Here is a 20,540-nt window from a genome sequence, read left to right on the forward strand (position 1 = left end):
TGTCTCTAATTGTCTTTTAATTCTCAATAATTTGAAATAACAACAGCCATGTGATAATAGGGTGGATGAAGTGGTTTAATAAAACAAGCAGCAACTCTTGGAAAGAAGCTTTGGAGTTGAAATTACTCACGTAGGTGTGCAGTGAAGTTTAGATCCGAGGCATCAGTGTGAAGCTATTATGAGAAGGTCTGGAGTAAAATATTGCAAGTGACTGTATTCCCTGGAATATGTCTGAGCCAATCGTCCAGACCTAAGTAGCCCACTCTTTTGTCAGGTGCAGAAATTACCTCTGAGAGACAGTTCATGTGCTTTTCCATCCCCAGTCTCAGCAGGAACAGTAAGTTCCAGAAATCCCATAAAAGCGTCTGTTTTGCGCAATGTGATTTCCGGAACTCTTAACCAGTATTTCTTTTCCAGTCTCTGAGATAGAGTTATTTTGGGATTATAGCCGGTGTGAAACTGTACCATGTTCACAAGAGTACTTTCTCTTGTTTTCCAGTTTGCTGGAAAATCCTGGCCTTGCAGTAAGGCAGCTGACTCTTGTTTCCTGTGCCACTACAAAACTGGGAAATGGCCTCCATGTCAGGTTAGTCCAAATTATAACTGTGTGCTAGCTGCACTCCAGCTAACCCTCTACTTTCTTGCTTTGCCAAAATTCAGTCAGACCTTTCTTGCCGTTTTCTGCCTGTCTTTTTAAAAAAAAAAAAAAAAAAAGAATAAAAATAATAAATATTTGCTCTTCAGTGTTGCAGCTCACAGTCGTTGAGTGATGACTGACAACAGGTATTTGTCTGTATGGCTGTCCATCCACAGTGTTTTTTATTCCACTTTTTCAGGCACATTTGTGGGTCGAAGCATACCAGTCGAAGTGGATGAATCTATGCCGTGGTCCCCATTTCCCGAACATGTCCTGGAAAAGGCTTCGCAGCTTTCTGGAGGGGATATGGAGGATGAGGAGTCCCAGAGACCGCATGTCACTCGAACGCCTCAGCCTGCGGCTGGTCCATCATGCCTCTGCAGAGTACCAGCATGTCATCAGCCGGCACCAGCCATGGAGTCAGACAGCAGCTTGTGGTCAGAATATACTGATTCTGATGAAGATGGACACTTCTGTTCCCCTGGTGAATCAATAGCTGGAGCAGTTCCCTCCAAGATGCATCTCGTAGCTATGGACAAACCAGGCATGCAGCCAAGATCACAGCTTTCAGCTGACACCGGGCACAACTCCAGTAAATCAGAGCAGAGCTCGTCTGACTTGCTGGAGGAGAGCAGCCAAGGGAGTTCACGGTCACAGCAACCCTCAGGAAACAGACCTCCAGCAGAGCTGGGGACTGTGGACACGGGGTATAACTCCCAGTCACGAGATGTCATGGGCATCAGGCACCTGGAGCCCCCCTTACCACTGGTGTCCGTGTTGAATCCCCAGGACCTCCCAGGACCACTGATCTCCAGAGAGTTTTTTGGACCTGAGCATCAGCAGTGCCCTATGTACCAGCACTTGCCCCATGCCAACACCTCCTCGCAAGCCCAGGGCTGCTTTGGGCACTGCTGCCCGGCAGAGCAGCACCCCCAGGGCCCATGTGAGTAGCACCGCTAACCCTTGGTTAAACCACAACAGCCCTGCGGGAAGTTTTCCGGGTATACCACAGCCATCACTCACCAAGCTGGTATTTTCCTACTGTACTTCATGGCAATGCACGGCATGCAATTATTAACCTTTTTAAATATCTATTTGCAGTCCATTTTATAATTCCGGATTCTTGGGTTATGCAGCCAGTCTCTGTGAGGCAGAGCCGCTGAGCCAGATAAAAAGTTAAAGAGTTCACAGTTACTCATCAAACGAAGGCTAATGATTTTGCCTAGAAACTAGCCTTCGTCGGTCATGCTGAGAATACACAGCCTTCTCCCTGCTGGTATTTCATATTCTAGTCATTTCCTTCCTCCTTGCATCAGTCATTCAGCAGCCTCCTATACTGACTTAATTCCTGTTGTTTTCATAGATTTCCTTGCTCCCACTTGGATCCCCAAAGTTGAGAATTTCCTGCCAGAATCAGGATGGAAGATTACCTTTGATCTCTGTAAATAGTATCTCCCGGCATTATGACCAAACTCACCCATGTGCTTTATTTCTATGTGAAAAGAGCGTGACATCCATCATCCTCATTTTTTTCTGTTGTCAGCTGAAATGAAAGCTCATTACTTAAAATGGAGCCCTCTCAGCTGCTGGTGATTGTATCACTGCACGCTGATGTGGCTCCGTCAATATGGGTGTTTTGGCTCTTGGAAGCTACGACACGGTTTACAGCCTGTTATTAATTAGTATTCCTTTTCAGTCTCTGAGATTTTTATCTGTTATGAAGTGAGCTTTGAACATTCAACAGCAATATCATTGTTTTAATATAATTTATATTACATTAGACTCATGAGACCCCGACACATTTTGGGCTGGCTTTGTAATAAAAAGCTGTAGGCCTGTTCTGATAACCCCTTTTTTTTTTTTTTTTTTTACCCTTCTGTTGGCTCCACATTATTTATATTACATCTGTTTAAGGAGTTTTGTGATTCCAGCAATGTGCTATAATTAGATACATGAAAGAGAGAGGATATCAGAGCCTCACCTCAGTTTTCACGTCTGATCTTGGAACTCTGTAAAGGGGAAGGGGCTACAGATGGACTTTCATCCATGTCTACAGCCGAACATTTGCGAAATGTCCCCTGGTTTTATTTTCGTACCGTCTCCTTTCAACTCAGCTTTAAGCACACAAGGAGCTAGTTGCACAACACCCCTCACTATTTACCTCCATTTACCTCCTCCACACACGGGCATCGTGAGAAGTAGGACATTTAGTGAATGAGGCCATTTTGTTTTAAAGCAGGAACTCTGAAAGGCTTTCTTTAGAAAAATCACTACCTCTTCAACCATATCCAGAGGGCAAAAAGAATAAAATAAACTCAGATGGCTGGAGCAGATTTGGTCAGGACCAAGAAGCTGGCAACTGTACTGCTGTTTCTCACATGCCTGGTACAGCGTAAATCACCTCCTGACAGCTCCTCGCGTTTCAGACAATTGTTGGGCAGTGGCAATCCACAACAAAGCTCTGCAGTTTGCCTGTTGCAACATGCCTCTCCCGGGGCATAGCGAGAGCCCGGATTGTGCCCGTAGGCTCTAAGCTGGCTCCGGACACCTGCTATTTGAGATACAACAGCAAAACTGCTTCTGAAGTCAAAGAAATCCTCACAGCAATGCTTTGTGCCCAGGGACCATTATTTCAGATATTTATATATGAGAGCTGTTGATATGTGCGGGCACGCACACTCGGCTGTGCCGTGCTTCTGAATGGCAGTGGTTGCATCCATTAAAATACTATAGCATCAGATAGATCCAAAGGAAGCTGGTGAAACACTGGCCTAAAAACCTGTAAACCAAACAATCTCCCAGAGTCCTGCCGCCTTCCCTAGAGCTGGTCATGAGGAACCCATGAGAAGACCATATTTACTTTCAAATTTGTTCTCCCAGCCTCTTTCACCCTGGCCTGTTGCAAATAGTTAGGAGGGGGAGGAGGAAAATCTCCTAAAACAATCTCAACAAATACAATGTTGCCAACTCACAATTTAATCAGGAATCTCTTTGTAATTGCGGGTTTGGTTGGGGTTTCTTTAAAGTACCGGCTCCTGGAATTGGACTATTTCATCGAAGCTTTGTTTTCTTTCTTTTTTTTTTTTTTCCCTCCCTCTTTTAAAAAAATTTTAGTCCTCATGGCTGCTAGGAAAAGGAAAGCATGACCCCAAAATAGCTAAAAGGATTTAAAAAAACAATCTAGAGGGAGAAAAAAAAAGAGTGTTTGAGTACTGCGGCTTTCAGAGCCAGCTCATAACACCATAATCATGCGGCGCTAATAAGCCCTGCCAGGCTGGACTTTGATCTGCGCACGGCAGCTTGAACGTGCACAGAGCTGCTGCCTAATGAAAACTGCAAGCAGAAAGACTGAAAAAGGAAAAAAAAAAACCAACCCAGAATAGTTTTCCCCATTTGGGAAACAAACAGCTTACGTTGCTTTCTCTTTCAGTTTATGCCAACAGTTCCACTGTACGTTAGTCATTAAACGGCATTACGTGTGCACGGCCAGCAACAGTAAGGTTTTTCAGAATTACTTGAGCAAAATTGTCACTTTGGGCTTGCCCTGCAGCCTCCTGGATGGCAACAGGAGCGGCAGCGAGGCCTTGAAAGGTCACTTAGGCAGAAAATTCGTACAGGGTGAAGTAACAAACCAAGAGATTATGTTTTTCTCTTTTCATGTACAATAATCGCAGCCTGTTTAGCCTTAGTGTTGCAAACCGATTTGTTCCAGGATTTTGCATCTGCTTTCATGAGAATGTTGAGATGATTCATTTTCGCAAGTTATTGCCAAAAAGAAATTAAAAAAAAAAAAAAACACTGAGGCATGGGAAGTGCAGGGACAAAGCAGCCCTGAATGTTTAACTGCCAGTTGTCCCAGGGCGGGGATCTGAACTATGCCGTATGTGAATGGGAAATAGGAAACTTCAGACTATAAAACGTTCCTTAATCTGGCTCCTTTCAGACCGATATACCTGCAAACGCCTCCAAACTGCTGAGTTTCCCAAGACACGAAGGAGGACGTGCCTGGAAAAGGAATAAATACAAACTGAGGCAAAAATGTATTGGCTGAAATGATAGTCGCTGCCTTTGTTTTCTCGCCCTCCCAGATGGCAGAGCTCCTTACCAACGTTTTGCACATATATCGCAACCGCTTCCTCCTGTCCCTGGACCTTGCATGAGAGTTATCCGCACGGCCCAGCAAGTCATCCCAAATTACTCAAACCTTCGCGCTCCCAAGGGCACTGGAGATCGACCACCCCAGAGGACATGCTCCTCCCCTGGTCCTCCTCGATTCCCGTAAGTACGCCTCGGGGAGGGTGGGTTGCGCACGGTGGAAGCTCCTCTGATCTGAATTTGTGGCTTTCAACTAATAATTCTGAAGCCTTGTAATGTCAGCGTGCCCGGGCTGCAGGGGTACATGTGAGATGCTGGGTAGTTTTCTTTATTTGCTATTTTATACCCAGGAGGGGCCTGACCTTACCCTAGAGAACTTCAAAGCTGGTTACCCGATATGTTGTTACAGCGCGCCCTGAAATGCACGCATTAAGGAAGATAAATGCTTGAAGGTTAAAAGGATGAGGGGTTGAAAAACATCTCAGTCGAAATCTTAGAGCTCTCCTGCTCGAGAGCAAAGGTCAATTCAGTGGCTAACTGCGGTCTTCAGCTTTACGATGTACCAGCCTGGGATGCCTCAGTCATTGGCTTCCAGTGATTTCCTTCTTACCTCTTCTGTAGTGCAGAGAAAAATGGAGAAAATCTCGCCCACTGCTGATACACCTCTACATTGCTGTTTGCAGCCTTTACTGTGATTTCTTATATAGTAACATAACATCTCATGTCTACCACTTCTTATCTGGGTCTTTTTGACTGGTTTTCAAATATTAATTTACCAGGCCTTATATCTCCCTCTCTATAAGTACGTCATTAACAAATGGGAAGTACTATCCATGCAGGGTTTTCTCCAAAGTCAGCCACCTGAAGCCAGATTGGCAGAAAACCGGGAGAACAGGTGGGACAAAAGAGGGCAGACGGCTAAAATACGGCACCGCTCTGGCCTCTGAAAAGTTAGGTGCTGTGACAGAAAAGTCGACAGCAAGATAAGGCAGTACCTGCAGCAGAGATAATTGCACTGAAGAGTTTGTATGAAAATCTAAAAATACTCCAGAATAGTGGGTGTCCTTTGCAGTAGTAACATTTAAAAACAGACTCTTAATTCCTGGCACATTTGTTAGATAAGGTGAAGTTTTGGGAAGATCTGTAAATTAGCCACAGGGTAGGTTTTTTTTGTGGCTGTCGATGAGGTACCTGTTGCTTTTCTTGGTACTTTCTTCTCCTAAAAGAAATCCAGAATACACAGGGTCTGTCGTGCGGCTGCGTGGCTGGTGTTTGCATGCTGATTCCAGGAACGGCAGTTATATGTTGGTAATATTTGCCTATAGAGTATTTTGTAACAGAAAACATCTGTACCAAAATGAATAAACCAAATCTTAATGTGACAACAGAAAACATGCTGTGACCAGCCTGTCATCATTCATTTAAGAAAGGCAAAGGAAAAAAAGAGAGTGGGCTTGATTGACTAAACATCGCTGCTCTGTGGGGAAAAGCTCTCAGAGAAATCTAACACTTGTCCAACAGATTCAACCCAGCAAATTCAAGGCACACCTCATGTAAAAACCTCTATAGGTTCCCCTTCCTAATGACTTAAAATGTGACCCAAAGTGTGGTAGGACAAGAACCACTAAGCTTCCTAAAATCATCCCTTCTTTCTGTTTGTTACAACAGAGGAGATGTTAGGCAAGGTTATTGCAGGTCTGGAGAGCAGATCCCTGACATGAGAAACCCTCGTTGGGTCTGTTGTTGCTGGTCAAGAAATTAACTTTGTTCCCTTTAGCAAAACTTTGAGTTTCGCCCAAAACTGGAGACCTTCCAAGCTATGCCCTTGTACCCTTATTTTTCCTGCTACCCACCTTGCACTGTGCCTCCTGTGCTGCACAGGACATCCTGAGAGCATCTGAGGTGCCACGAAGCGCCCTTCAGATAATGGGAAGAGGTTACCTAAGTGCCGCCCTGCTCCCGTGCATGCGTAACAACATCCACAGCACAGTATTATTTCTCACACAGAAATGGCCTTTGCTTCTGCTAATTGCAAACTGAACAGCTTTCAGCAATGAGGTGCATTTACTTCCTGTGGCTAATGTTGCTTCTGCAATAAACCGCGTCTTGTGGTTGACTGTCACCAAGGTATCTGTTCAAAAGATGCTGTAATAACTAAGCAAAATGCCGAGGCAAGCGTTTCTACAAAAACTTTTCCTAGCTAATACGCAGATAAAGCTCTTAGTGTGTTATTAAAAGAAAAAAAAAAAGAATTTTACCTGAAAAAAAAATATCTTTTAAATTCTCACTTGCTTTTCTTTGTAGAAACCAGTTGTACAACCAGCTACCTAATGGTCAGCTTCCGGCCAAGGCATGTGGCCCGGATCAAGCATGCTGTTGTCCTTCTGACAATTTTCCATCTCCAGCTGCCGTCCCAAGACCTCTCAGTAACCCTGCAGCCAAGGGAACTCTGAGAACCAGCAATTTGCCGGAGGAATTGCGTAAGTGGTTAGCAAATTTGTTCTGTGCAAGATTTTACAACACAGCCTGACAGCTTTAGGTGGGAAAGCTCCGGGGTGGGGGGGGGGGGGGGTCAGAGAAGGCAGGGGTAACAACATTAAGACACAAAGACAACAAGAAAAGAAAATACCGAGTGTCATCACATCTGTAGGGTGTGAGCGTTCATGTTTGGTGGGATGGAATTATCCCCTTGAATCCTGAAAACATAATTGTAATTAATTGCTTGTTATTTTGTTTACAAAAAACAAATACCATTTAGATTGCTTTCATGACTTCTTGCTAAACAGGATGTCCCTTTGAGGCAGGAGGCACTGGAGCTTACAGTAAAAGACTAATAACAAAGCCCTAGGCATAAAGTGTTTCTGCCTGTCCCAAACCAGACAAAAACGTTGAGTCTCGACCTCAGTTTCTCCCTGACCTGGTGAGTGGAGAGGACTTTGGGCTGGGAGCCCGTGCTGAGGGCTGAGGGTGGCACAGGCACTGGCTGAGGTGCTTACCCTGCTGCTGGCCCCTGAAATGCTTTCACTCTTCTGACTTTTATGGGAAAATCATGTTTCAGAAAACTGGCTTCCTTCTTAATGCCATGGCTAGCAGGTGAGGTACACCGTTGCTAAGAATCCTCCACATCTCTCCTGAGGTTTTGATTTTTCCCTTATCCTTCATTTTGCGCATCACCTTTCAAAGCCAGAGATTTGCATCTCTCCGTCCCAAAGGACTGAGTTATGACACCGGATGCCACTCTTCAATAAACCCTACTTTATCAGGTGGTGTGTCCTAGACACAGGAATTACCGGATAAAATTGTGTCGTTTGTAATATATGCGCAGCTGGATTAGATTAGCCAGCTGGTTTAGCCCGACCTGCAAATCCATGTTTCTTTAATTAGTAAGAAAACTCCTTCCATGACAGCAAGGGCAGCTGAAGACATTGCTGTCTTCAGCTGTCCATCCTGCCTGCACAGGGGGTTAACGCTGCTGTAAGGTGAGGCAGTATGGTGTGTGTAAGGGCTCCTCTGGATCTCGGTCAGATCCATGAGGTCTGTGGGGAAAACTGCGCTGACTGCAGCCGGTGCAGCTGGCACGAGCTCTGGGTGAGGGCCCAACCTCACGTATGCCAAAGGGCTGGGAAAGAAGGAGCTCTGGCAGCAGGGCAGGGTGAGCAGCAGAGTGATACTACCCTCTCCATCTTCCATAGAGGTACTTGCCAGCGGCAGGGCAGTAGGAGCTTAAATCTAGAGCAAAGTTTCTGGATGGAGGGTTGAGGTCAACACCAAGCTGTTGCGCTATCCCGCATCCATTTTGTAAATAATCCGAAGAGAGGTAGGTGGGCAGAACCCACAGCACGGTGGAAAAGGACGCCTGTGAAAGTCTCACCCTCCAAAAGACGTATTTTAACGCATCCCAAATTCATATGGACTCTCTCTCTCCTAGGCAAGGTCTTTATAACCTATTCGGTGGACACAGCAGTGGAGGTTATGAAATTTGTGAACTTCCTGCTTGTAAATGGATTTCAAACTGCTGTAAGTATTCCTTCCAGAGAAAATGACTTTCAACCAGGGCAGAGAAGAGACTTTCTCTTTAAAAAGCAGAGGCGGTATACTGTCCACTTAAATGTTTTTCTGTTTATCATCACATTTTGTAGGGTAAAGAAGGTACAAATAGAGTGAACTAGTCTTGGCTTTAAAAGTTGTAACTTAAATAATTTGCCCTTTTGTTTGCTCATATTTTAACTGAGTTTTATGATTTAAAATGTGTTTTAATAACGGCCCTGGAAAATTCCATTTAGTGACACCAGATAGGCAATAGTATGAGGTTTTGTGAGCTATTCCATTAACATTGTCTCATATTCGATCTGTAATAGCAATATTAAAAAAGGTCAATTTTCGTGTTCATCCCATCCCAGCTTTTTTTCTGCGATGCTATTACATCATTGGTTCTTCAGACATGAATACCTTTCTGCTAAAAACTGATCTAAAATCAGTGTATTTCATACAGCTTAATGGAACAGCCCATCTCATGGTTTCATTTGCTTTGTTACACTTTTAAAAGGGATTCTAAAATCACTTGCCTGAAAAGTTCTGTGTCCCACTGTCTAATCCCATAAGCCATCCATATTTTCATTTAACTTTTCATGAGTTTGCTTCATCATAACAGCCCTCTCTAAGGGAACCATCGACAGAAGCTCTAGGATTCAGTGTTCATCAGAATCTTGATTCATGATTCGTATTTTCTTATTTCAAGTGCATATGCTATCTGACCCCTCAACCTTCACTCTTTGGCTTCAGTTCAGGAAAGCATTTAAGCAAGTGGCTATCATTAAACTGACTGAGACTCAGTGGGGGGCTTTGCACACGCTTATTTATTTTCATGAATCAAAGATTTTTTCCAGAGACTGCAATTACACTTCTCTCCAGCAGTTCTGTACTATGACCAATTCATAAAGAAAGCTCTGGGCACCACAGAGGTACGGAGTAGAAGGCTCATTAATAGCACCTTTGCTGGACAGGCAATTCTTGGAGCCTGCTGCAGAATAATAAATATAGCAAAATGGCCCCAAAGCAGGGAAATAAATATGGCCTCTACTTTCATAAAGGGAAAAAGAATTGAGAGCAGAACATGACTCTTCTATCAAAACCTTGGAAAAGTTAATACCTACTCCATTGGTCACGGTCAGTGATTTCCAGTTTCTGGGCTTACTGAGCATGCAGGAAAGTGAGCGGTGTTGGTCGTATTCAGTCCTATGAAGTCCTCCACCTCTCTGCTCTCACTCAAGGTCTGGTTTACTGCATTCAGTATCAGTGACCTGTCTGACTTCTCACCACACACCCTGACAATTTAGAGCAATATGAAGCTAAAACTTGACACTGAGTACATACCCTTGCAGCCAGAAGAGAGTGGACATTTGCAGCTATACAGGTGGAGAAGGTGGGCAGCCATCCTCCTTCTCGAGGTGTTTAGAGAGGCATAAAAGCCAGTTTGCAAACACTGAATATCTAATATTCACCGATAGTGGTTGTTTCTTGTCTCGTTGAGCAAAAAAAATGCCTGAGGGTTGGGAGCTGGCAGGGCAGGGTGGCCAGTTGAATGGCCAGCTGAGTAGGAGCCCAGATGTGTGCCTGCAGCAGCCTTTCTCTGCCTGCCTGGAGTGCCCATCCAGCTCGACTCTGGACTGCAGAGAAAGGGGAGAAGTTATGCATGCACACGTTTCTTCCCTCAGGGAATTAGGTTGAGAGAGGTTCTCCTCCCCCTCTACTCTGCCCAGGTGAGGCCGCATCTGGAATATTGTGTCCAGTTCTGGGCCCCTCAGTTCACGAAGGACAAGGAACTGCTTGAGAGAGTCCAGCGCAGGGCCACAAAGATGATTAAGGGAGTAGAGCATCTCGCTTCTGAGGAAAGGCTGAGGGAGCTGGGTCTCTTTAGCTTGGAGAAGAGGAGACTGAGGGGGGACCTCATTAATGTTTATAAATATGTGAAGGGTGACTGTCATGAGGATGGAGCCAGGCTCTTCTCACTGGTATCCAATGATAGGACAAGGGGAAATGGATATAAACTTGGATATAGGAGGTTCCGCTTAAACGTGAGGAAGAACTTCTTCCCAGTAAGGGTAACAGAACACTGGAACAGGCTGCCCAGAGAGGTTGTGGAGTCTCCTTCTCTGGAGATGTTCAAAACCCGCCTGGACACGTTCTTGTGTGATCTGATCTAGGTGGTCCTGCTTCGGCAGGGGGATTGGACTAGACGATCCTTTGAGATCCTTTCCAATCCCTAACATTCTGTGATTCTGTGAATTAGGCATGCGTGTTAGAAACAAGGGAAAAGAGCTGGCGCCTTTTCAGTGACACCAAATGGGGAGGAAAGGTGAAAGGATGCTCACCACAGACTTTCATTCTCTTGCAGATTGATATATTTGAGGACACGGTACGAGGTATTGACATCATTAAGTGGATGGAGCGCTACCTAGGTGATGTATGTAAAGACAATTTAACCTTGTTCATGGCAGAGGTGACCTGAGGAAAATGGTTGAATTATTCTAATAGCAACAGGAGCAGAATCCAAATACAAGACCCTACTATTGTCTTCTCTGCCCTTACAGAAACGGCAGAGGCCTTACAGAGAGAGCATAGGCAATTCTCACTCACTTCTGTATCTTATGGTCCCAATTCTTTCTTTAAGAAATGAAGTGCTAATCCTGGCATTCCTGCCAAATTCTAATGTTGGCTGTTACATTCAGCTTGAAGCTGCCATTGGACAAGTTGTTCCTCCATTTCATTTTTAAATAGTGGATTTTAGCTATGCTTGGTTAAAATAATATCTGTACTTCATCCCACTCTGCATAGTAGTGGCTAATGTTCATCCTGCTTCTCACCTGTAGCTTTTACGTTGCTATCTAAAACACTGAAGATTCTTTTTCTGGATAAACCATCCCATATGTATAAACCTGAAATTCATATTCTGTTAGTGGAATGATAGATTTGCTCGCATCGCTTTGTATCTGTCTTAGCAGTGAAATGGAGATTCATATTGCTGCCAGTGCAGTCCTCCCCAGCAGCAGCTTCCTCTCAAGTTCAAGGGAGCAGTGAGTGCACATCTCCTTTAGGATCAAGCCAAGTGGCCCCATTATACCAGCACAGCTGGACACAAACTGGTGATTCTATTGCTTGACACATGCCATCATGGCGTGGCTTCCTTTGATTCCTGCCTTGCTGGGTAGCCACCGGGCCTCTGACTTACTCTGGGCGAATATCCACGGTTTTGGAAAAGTATGACAAAGTGGTGGGCTCTCCCCCACGTAAGCAAGAAAACTCAACCGTCTGACGCAGCACTACAGAGGTTTCCTAAAGGTGTCCAGCAGGACGCCTCAGCTCAGGCACACTGCCACGCAGGCGTGGTGCTATGGGATGCAGAGGCAGCTTGAGGCCTCTGCTGCGGTGATGCAGTCATGTATTTTGGGACTTTCATCAGGACACATCAGACTCGGGCTCACCATGCGTAATGGAGGTACTGAAACTAGAAACCAGAATGAATTAGCTTTTGCCAAGAACATAATTATCACTTAAAATACGAACTGGCAGATCTCCCTTGGGACTCTTGCACAGTCAGTAGGAGAGACCAGTATGTGCAGAGAGCAATTCCCCGCCTCCACATGAGGATCCTTCTCTGACTGCCCGCCCCAGAGATGTCTGTTTTCCTCCAGTGACTGTAGAAGCAGTTTTTAACTTCAAAACCTTTACACGTGTGAGGAAGAGGGTGCTGCTTGGACACAAGCAGGGGGATGTGTGCAACCGGGCATATCTCTGCAAACCCTCAACATCTGTAAGTGCTTACGTGCATGTCAGGCACAAGCAAAAGTAATTCTGGAGTATGTTAAGTCAGTGTAAGGGATAATGGCTCCTTACCATATTTGACCCTGTGGTGGGGCAAATTCCCTTGATATTGCACAGAAGGAAAGAGTTAATTAGGTGCCAGGCTGACTACGAGCCACAGACTTGGAAGCCTTACAAGCCTTACACAGCCTGATGTGACGGGGATAAAAGACAGGCCCTAGGTAAACACAAGTAGGAGGCTTTCATCTGCTGAGCCTCTTCACTGGCCCACCATTAAGGAGGAGGGACGTTTCCCAGATATGAAGGATGGCCCCTCTGTGGAAACCTGAGCTCAGTGGGGGCCTGGGATTAAACAGGTGACAGGCAAGATCTGGGCTGTCTTGACAAGGCAAGGAGCATTGCCTTTGGCCTACGGCAGCAAGAGGGGACAGAGGTACTTGGTACCCCTAAGCCTGCCCAGACCATCCGCAACAGCCCACCTCTCTGCACACCTCACTGCTAAGATCAGCAAGATAAGGTGTCGTTTCTGTTGCCAAGAGCCCTAGATGGAGCTTCCACAGGCAACCGCCTTTTGCGGCTTCATGTATAAAAAGCCATAGATGGTTAAATAGATGCACTTTTACATAAGCTGTTGGAAAACATTTAGGTCTGAATTTGAAGATAAAAGTTTTCTGTGTATGTACATAGACACGCTACGCTGATAAAAAGTAGCTTTTTATTACAGGGATTCCAACTGTAAACTGGTAGCTGCTAATATATCTCTTGACATTTAGATTTTCTGTGTTATGAGATCTCGAGAAATAATGAGGAGAACGAGTGTACGAGTTCTCCTGTATTTCCTGCCAGAATGAATGAGATCCTCTTGTGTTTGCCAAGAACATAAAGATCACTTAAAACACAAACTGGCAGATTTCCGATCTGCCTCTACCAAACACGCTGCGTTTCCCAATTTCATAGAAGTGCTTTTCTCCCTAACAGAAGACGGTGATGATAATCATAGCAATCAGTCCAAAATACAAACAGGATGTGGAAGGGGCTGAATCCCAGCTGGACAGAGATGAACACGGCTTACATACTAAATACATCCACAGGATGGTAAGCAAGGACATGCATTTGCTGTTTTACAAAGACTCTGTCTCTTCTTCTCAAAAGACAAATCTGTCTCCAAATGGCAGGTTCTTTGCTTTGTTTTCCCTAATCCCCGTAGTTAAACACCCCCCTTTGGAATTCATTAATCTTCCCTCTCATCAGCTCCGTATGCTCATTAACATCTGCTAAGAGGTTCAAGGAAGAAAAATCTTATTAAACGTGCTCATCTTATTCCTCCATATTCTTTATTGTTCTATGGTTTTATCCCTCTCTCACCTTCTCGGGCCCCGATTGCCCTGTCGTATAGCTCTAAGCACAATCTTATCTAACGCTGCCCAACCTTCCTCCCTGTAAACCAGCCCCCATGTCTTCAGCCATCCTGTAACTGAGGTCTTTTCTTGGGCAGCAATAAAGCTAGCTGAAAGGTGGAATTGCAAAGCCAAGGCCAGAGCTGCAAAGGGGGGCTCCTGGGGGTGCAGGGCGGCAGGGGACCAGCGGAGGTCACAGATGCCCATCTCTGCAGTTTGTCACAGGACAGACATTTAGCCCAGAAGACCCCATAGAGCCTTGAAATTCATCTTTTCTCCCTTAATCGCCATTTACTATCTTTCTCACCCTATAACCCATCTGATTCCCCAGTCAATCCTGCAGTCAAACTTCTCAGTAGCTGTCACCAGCAGAAGAGCTCTCAGCGATACTTTGCTGTCCTTTCCAACACCGAGATGCCTCTGTCCAGTGACACAGGGGCCAGGCTGGGTCCTAGCTTGGACATGGAGCTGGCCTCCAGCTGAAACCTTTCAGCCTGTTGGAGACTAACAGGGGCCTTAGTCAAGTCAAGCTTAGTCGGTTCTAGATGGATTTCATGGGATTGTGACTGCAGCTAAACCTACAATTATTTCACACCACAGAACTAAATGCTCAAGAAATGTTGACAGATCTTTCCTGTATCCTTTCTGTAGTAATGAAGAATCAGATTAAGTGGCCAAACAAAATGGTACCGAGCCCCCCAGCAATAGATCAAATCACTTAGCGGAAGAGCCGTTTAAGTAAGCGACAAATGTTTTTACGCATAGGATTCAGATGCACGTGAAGAAAAATTTGCATGTTGATCCAATAAATCTGGCAATTTGTTCTATTCTAGATGCAGATCGAGTTTATACAACAAGGAAGTATGAACTTCAGATTCATTCCCGTGCTTTTTCCAAATGCCAAAAAGGTAACATAAACATATGCATATATACTTGTCGCATGATGAAGCGCATATCATTTTGATCACAATGCACCAGATGAAATCTTAAAACCTAAACCCTCAATTTCTTGGTTCTTAGTATCCCACTAGCAATATTCCAAAGCTACATTTTACATAAAAAATTTATAGCTTTATGTACATACAGATAAAAAACATTTCATCCACAATATAAATCAGTGCATAAATGTATTCCCGACGATGAGTGTATAACTGAAGCTCAAATTGTCTTGAGCATTGAAAGAATTTAAATGGAGAGAGACAATCTATCCAGCAAGCATGCTTTTTATATTAACCCTTTTATAATTTTGTCCAGATGTAATGCTGATGAGTGAGATGGGGGAGATTTATGACTGATGTGAAGTGAGGATCTGGAAGAGGGTGGGTTGAGAATATAAAAATAAAGAGGATAATAAATATTAAAGTACTAGGCTGTTGCTTGAACTTTGATGGGCCCATCAAAGGCAAACTATAAGGTTTTTTAGGACTTGCAATTTCATCTGCCCTCCTTATTGGTTTTGAAGATTTATTTGAAAATGAGAAATGAGTAATGCAACAGATTCCCCTACTCTTCTCCTCACTCTGAGAGAATCTCTTGGATTTTTACAAGGCTGGAAAAGTTAAATGGCTTCAGTTACAGCTGAGAAATTGCATTCTTCCCCAAATTTAGAATGGCTATAATGTGTTTGTGTTCACTTTTCATCACAAAATGCTGTGTGCACTGTTGGGTAGCTGTGGTGTTACCCCTAGGTACGGCTGCATTTTGTAGAAGTATAGCAAGATTCTCTGTATTTCTTTGGGTGCCCGGAGCTTGGAACAGGTGTCAAAATTTAAACAATGTTACCAATTATTTTAGAGCTGTGAAGTCCCACAGCACGTGTGGATTTTAGCATAAAGAAGTTCTTTACTTTAGATATTGATTTAATATAAGCTCAGAAATTTGAAAAAAAAATCCCTGGGTTTGTAAAATACGTAAGGTCCTTCAGAATGAACAGTGCCTCTGGTTTTTCATGTTATTCAGCTCCCTTCCTGAGCCATCTCAGTCTGGTACTTGCCTTAAGTGCGACAAGCCGGGAGATGGCACTGGTGGGAATGGGGCAGACCAGAGGCAGGGAACCGGTCACCATTTTCATTCAGTCTTTGCAGCTTGATCTGGAGGGAGAGGGTGGGACTGCTCCTAACCATGGAGGCTCCTTGGGTGCCTGCCACCCGAACAGCCCATACAGCCACCAGTCACCTCGAGGGTGGCAGCCAGAAGTGGTCCAGCCGGCGCTCAAGCCGCCTTTGGGCCTTGAGGCAGACACAAGAAGAATGACAAACTTAGGTTAATTTTGGCTGAACTTTACATGTCAAAGGACTATTTAGCATGTAGCGGTGGCGCTCTCAGACAATGATCTATAAGGAATTTCCAGGGTTGGTTTATTCAGCTGCTCTTATCAAAGCATCAGGCTCCAGGCAGCCTTCCTGCCAGTCCTCTGAGTCGTCTGTAGTCCACCTCACCCTTCAGTTCTTGAGAGGTGCCTTTCTCATCTAAATTATGCAGATCAGGGTTTTCTTCTGCCGTTAAACTTTGCTCACTTTCTTCGCACATTTCTTTGGTACATCACCTGCCTCCATCTAACCAGTTAGTATTAATATAACTGAGGACATCATGGGTGGAAGGAAAGCATCAGAGCCTGAACAAATTGCAGTAATGAAGTCTGTGGGCAGTCAGAGGAGGTGAGCTACCCGAAAAGCACTACGTATATGTACAACTGGATGATGTCAGCAGACAAATTACTTTCATTTTGTCTTTTTTGTACTGTCCTTTACATGTTCAAGTATTACTGTAGCTGGCTGTGGAAGAGTGCAGGGGAGCAAGTTTTGGAAGGTTTCATTTGGGGACGTGGCTATTAGACAAGTTAATCTCATACGAAGTGCATCATAAAGCACTGCTGGTATGTGAAAGTTAGTTGACCACCAACAAGAAGGGACCTATGTGATCCAAATAGTGTTCATTAGTCAATTAAATAACGAGGGGGAAAAGCACAACAAACAGTTACAGTGGAACTGGCATTTCCATCTCCCCATCATACACTGCTAAAGGAAACCTGGGTCTTGCTGGTTCAAGGCTTGCATCGAGCCAATCCACGGAAATGTGTCCTCCTGATCTGGTCACCCAAGGGCTGAAGCATTAAGCTGTGATTGCCCCACGCTGGAGGCTCCCTGCAGCAGAGCAGAGGCAGCCGGAGGGTGAGGTGAGCAGGACTGGTGCCAGGGCAGCCCAAATCATGCTCCACCGACACAGCCCTGAACGCACAGCCCTGCCCTCTGCATTAATACGCTCTGCCCTCTTCCTACCTGTTTGATCCTCAAAGTTAACAAATACTCTCTCCATGGCATAGAGAGAATTTCCTTTCTGCTTACAGATACACAACTGAATTAAAAAAAAAAAATTAAAAGGGCGGTAAACATTTTCCCATTACTCACCCACAATGACAGCCGGTGTCACATTGCAAGGAAAGCCTCCTTTCTCTGCTCTCCTTCTGGATCAAAATAGCAGCTACAGTTACCGCTTAGCCCTACACACCTCCCTCAAGTTAAAATTATTGCCAGAGTTGATTAGCATGCAGGTGCTTTTTGCACCAAGTTCATTATGGAGGATATTAAATGAAATTGACTGCAGGAGCAGTTCTGGAAGAAAGGCGCGGAGCCTGTCTCTGGATGTACGGTGCCTCTCATTATATCCTCACTTGCTGGTTTCTTACCTACTAGACATTTCTCACACTAATTTCCATCTTTTCAAGCTTAACTAATGATTTCCCATGTGGACCTATATCAAATGCTTTGCTGAAGTCCAGACTGATTAGGTCTACTGCATTTCCTTCCTCCAAAAAAACCATAGTCTCTTATCAAACACAGAGAGAGGGCTCGTTTGGTAAACCCTTGCTGTATTTTATCGCATTTCTTTCTACGGCTCTTGTAAGATTTAGTAAAGAAAGAAATTTTAGGTAATAAGGGTGTGCACGTGCACGCAAACATAGTTATCTTTCTTTCCCCCAGTAACATTTGAATCTCTCGGCCAATTTCAAACAGCTTTGTCAAAGGAGTAAAGTTCACAAAGATTAAAATCCATTCCTGTGCAAAAGCAGACTTGCAGGTGGAGGCAAGAAATCTTATTTGTGCTCCTACCAAAGCGGATGCTGCAGGATCTTACCCTTGTTGGGCAGTGGGGTGTCCAACATTTGAAAACCTCCATTTTGGGGAGACCATTCACCAAAGCCTACGCCTTCTCGGCCACTGGAGAAAGCTGAAAGTCAGGCTTGATAAATACCTCTGCCACTCACCAAGCCCCTTGTTCAGAAGCCTGTGTGAGGTCAGACTAATGGATCTGCAGGCGCCTGGGTCACTTACCTCCTTCTTATAGTTAAATCCTGTAGATCTAATGAAGTGGTTGCACCAATTAACACAAATCGCTCCCTAAGCAGTGAGGATGACATTTCCTGGTTCCTACAGCTGTACAGTCTCAGGGAAAGACAGACAATTTGAGAAGCATGAGGCCTGGGAATGGGAGATTTGGACTGCAGCTAGGTTGTGTGCTGGAAGGCAGGACATGTACTGCTCATGCCAGGGCATCCCCTGGCAAGATGCCAGAGCCACGGTGCATGCCAGCAGCTTTTTGCTCTGTCCTCTTGGAGCTAGCTCCACTGGCTTCACAGGACTGTGCTGCTCCTAAAAGGGGTCACTTTGAGAAAATACTGCCCTGCTAAATGAGAGGTCGAGGGAGCAAGTGCTGGATGTTTTGATTGCTCATGTTGCTTACCTGCTGTCTCGCTTTGGCCCTGTGCTGGTGTCTCCAACACCACCTCTCCAAAAAGAAATTTCCACCTCCACAGTGGACATGAGCTGGTTTTGGTGAAGGATCAGTCTTTGACCCTCTTTTAATTAGTGCTATGAGTACAGCCCTTCACCCCTACACATCCAGGCTGTCCATATGGAAACCTCCCAAGGCTGCGGAGACATGGGAACACAAGGTCTGAGCAGGCTCCTCTCCATCAGCCCACTGTCACTGTCCAGGGCCATGGTGGTCCCGTCTTCATTACATTAATGGGCATTAGCCAACCCCTGTGAAAGGCTGCATCTTTCCCAGATTGCAGAGTGGCGGAGGTTTGACCCTGCTAATCTGGAGATGCATTAGCCTCTCCTCAAGCTCAGCATCGGCCTCAGCCTCCTGCTTAGGAGGTGGCCAGGCGACACCGTGCTTGGGGAAGGAAGGTGCAAGGGGAGGGGGGAGAAGGCTACCAGGAGGAGAAATGCTGCCCTGGGGTCCTGCTCTTTCACTATCGATTCTCATCTCAAGGCTGAACATGTTGTGTGGATCCTTCAGCAGCTCCTAAGGTGGCAGCCTTTCCCTGGGTGGGGCACCGAAATGTCTCCCTTCTCTGTCAATGTTTATTTTCACAAGCCTTTAGATGCCTGTCATTGAGATCAGATTCCCTTTGAACATGGTGAAATTAGCCAATGTGATGGCAGAAAAGAAAGAGAGACAGGCAAGCTGTGAGATCACACAAAGTTCATCTATTTAGGAACCCAAACACAATGCTGAAGCCAAAGTAAAAGTTCTTGTTGTTACGGGAATTGCCTAGAACAGACAAAATGAAGTCTTGCTTGGCAGAGTCTGATGGAATCTGCAAGGTTCTGGTACAGATTCAGGAGGATTTATGGTATCTCACTTTCTTTTTTCTTGTTTTTCAGGAACATGTGCCTACCTGGCTGCAGAACACTCACATTTATAACTGGCCAAAGAATAAGAAGAACATCCTTTTGCGGTTACTGAGGGAGGAGGAATACGTTGCTCCTCCAGTAGGACCTTTACCAACACTCCAGGTTGTGCCGTTATGAACGTTATTACTTAAAGTGCACGACAAGCAGTTGTTAAAGGGTTGTTCTTGGCAGGGGGCCAGCACACTTCCAGATGGCTCTTTTTGATGACAGAAGACACTCTTTCTGCTAAAGGAATTAGTTGTCTTGGGTAACTCAGGCTCGGCTTGTTCTCTACCATGTTAAACATCTATTTCTGAAGCTGATGGAGCAGAAAACTCTTTTCTCTAGATTTTTAAATAAGCTGCAAACGGAAAGAATGCCCAGTTTTATTTTAATACCTGTTTTTAACACATTCCTTTATAGTCGATATAGCAAACAAATAGCAGAAATAATGTTGCAGTGAATGTAAAATAAAAATTGCATCCTCCTTTTTGCTCAGGGTCTCTTTAAAGATATTCCTGCCTTGTATGGCATTATCGAACAGTTAATTTGTATATACATTATTAAATATATTTGCCTTTTTCAGGCAACCTTATATATTGCGTCAGCTTTTATTATTGCTGGGGATGACGGAGGAATGGTAACTGTTGGGTAACGCAAGTTTTCCTTAGCCTGTCTTGCATAAAGACACTGTCTTCAATTAGAGGACTCTCAGATCTGAAATCTCTTGAGTTCCATTTCCTTGCAGCTCGGCCCCTAACACCTTCAGTGTGTTGCAACAGACCACAGAAGGAGAGCTAAACGCATGACTACGTGTGTGCTGTCAGTACCATGGAACGCTGCAGTACTTTTTATAGCAGGCCTTTAGCTTCGTTACTGCTCTTCAGCCCTTATTTAAAACAGAGCATG

General features: G+C 44.8%; 1 protein-coding gene across 1 annotated transcript; it reads left to right on the forward strand.

The window, feature by feature from the left end:
- The first annotated feature begins 570 nt into the window (after positions 1-570).
- On the forward strand, positions 571-19,769 carry TRAF3IP2 (TRAF3 interacting protein 2). The gene is made up of 10 exons (XM_086608104.1): positions 571-586; positions 837-1,580; positions 4,726-4,915; positions 5,959-6,036; positions 7,037-7,212; positions 8,661-8,749; positions 11,127-11,195; positions 13,532-13,648; positions 14,784-14,858; positions 19,623-19,769. The coding sequence occupies exons 1-10, from the start codon at positions 571-573 to the stop codon at positions 19,767-19,769; spliced, it is 1,701 nt and encodes a 566-aa protein (XP_086464230.1).
- The last annotated feature ends 771 nt before the right edge of the window (positions 19,770-20,540 follow it).

The sequence above is a fragment of the Tauraco erythrolophus genome, chromosome 2, assembly GCF_009769465.1.
Source record: "Tauraco erythrolophus isolate bTauEry1 chromosome 2, bTauEry1.pri, whole genome shotgun sequence".
In the NCBI taxonomy this organism is placed as follows: domain Eukaryota; kingdom Metazoa; phylum Chordata; class Aves; order Musophagiformes; family Musophagidae; genus Tauraco; species Tauraco erythrolophus.

Excerpts from the sequence above, each read along its gene's own strand:
- TRAF3IP2 (XM_086608104.1), top strand. Across the intron at positions 8,750-11,126 it reads TAAATGGATTTCAAACTGCT|ATTGATATATTTGAGGACAC; the intron begins GTAAGTATTCCT and ends ATTCTCTTGCAG. Across the intron at positions 13,649-14,783 it reads CTAAATACATCCACAGGATG|ATGCAGATCGAGTTTATACA; the intron begins GTAAGCAAGGAC and ends GTTCTATTCTAG.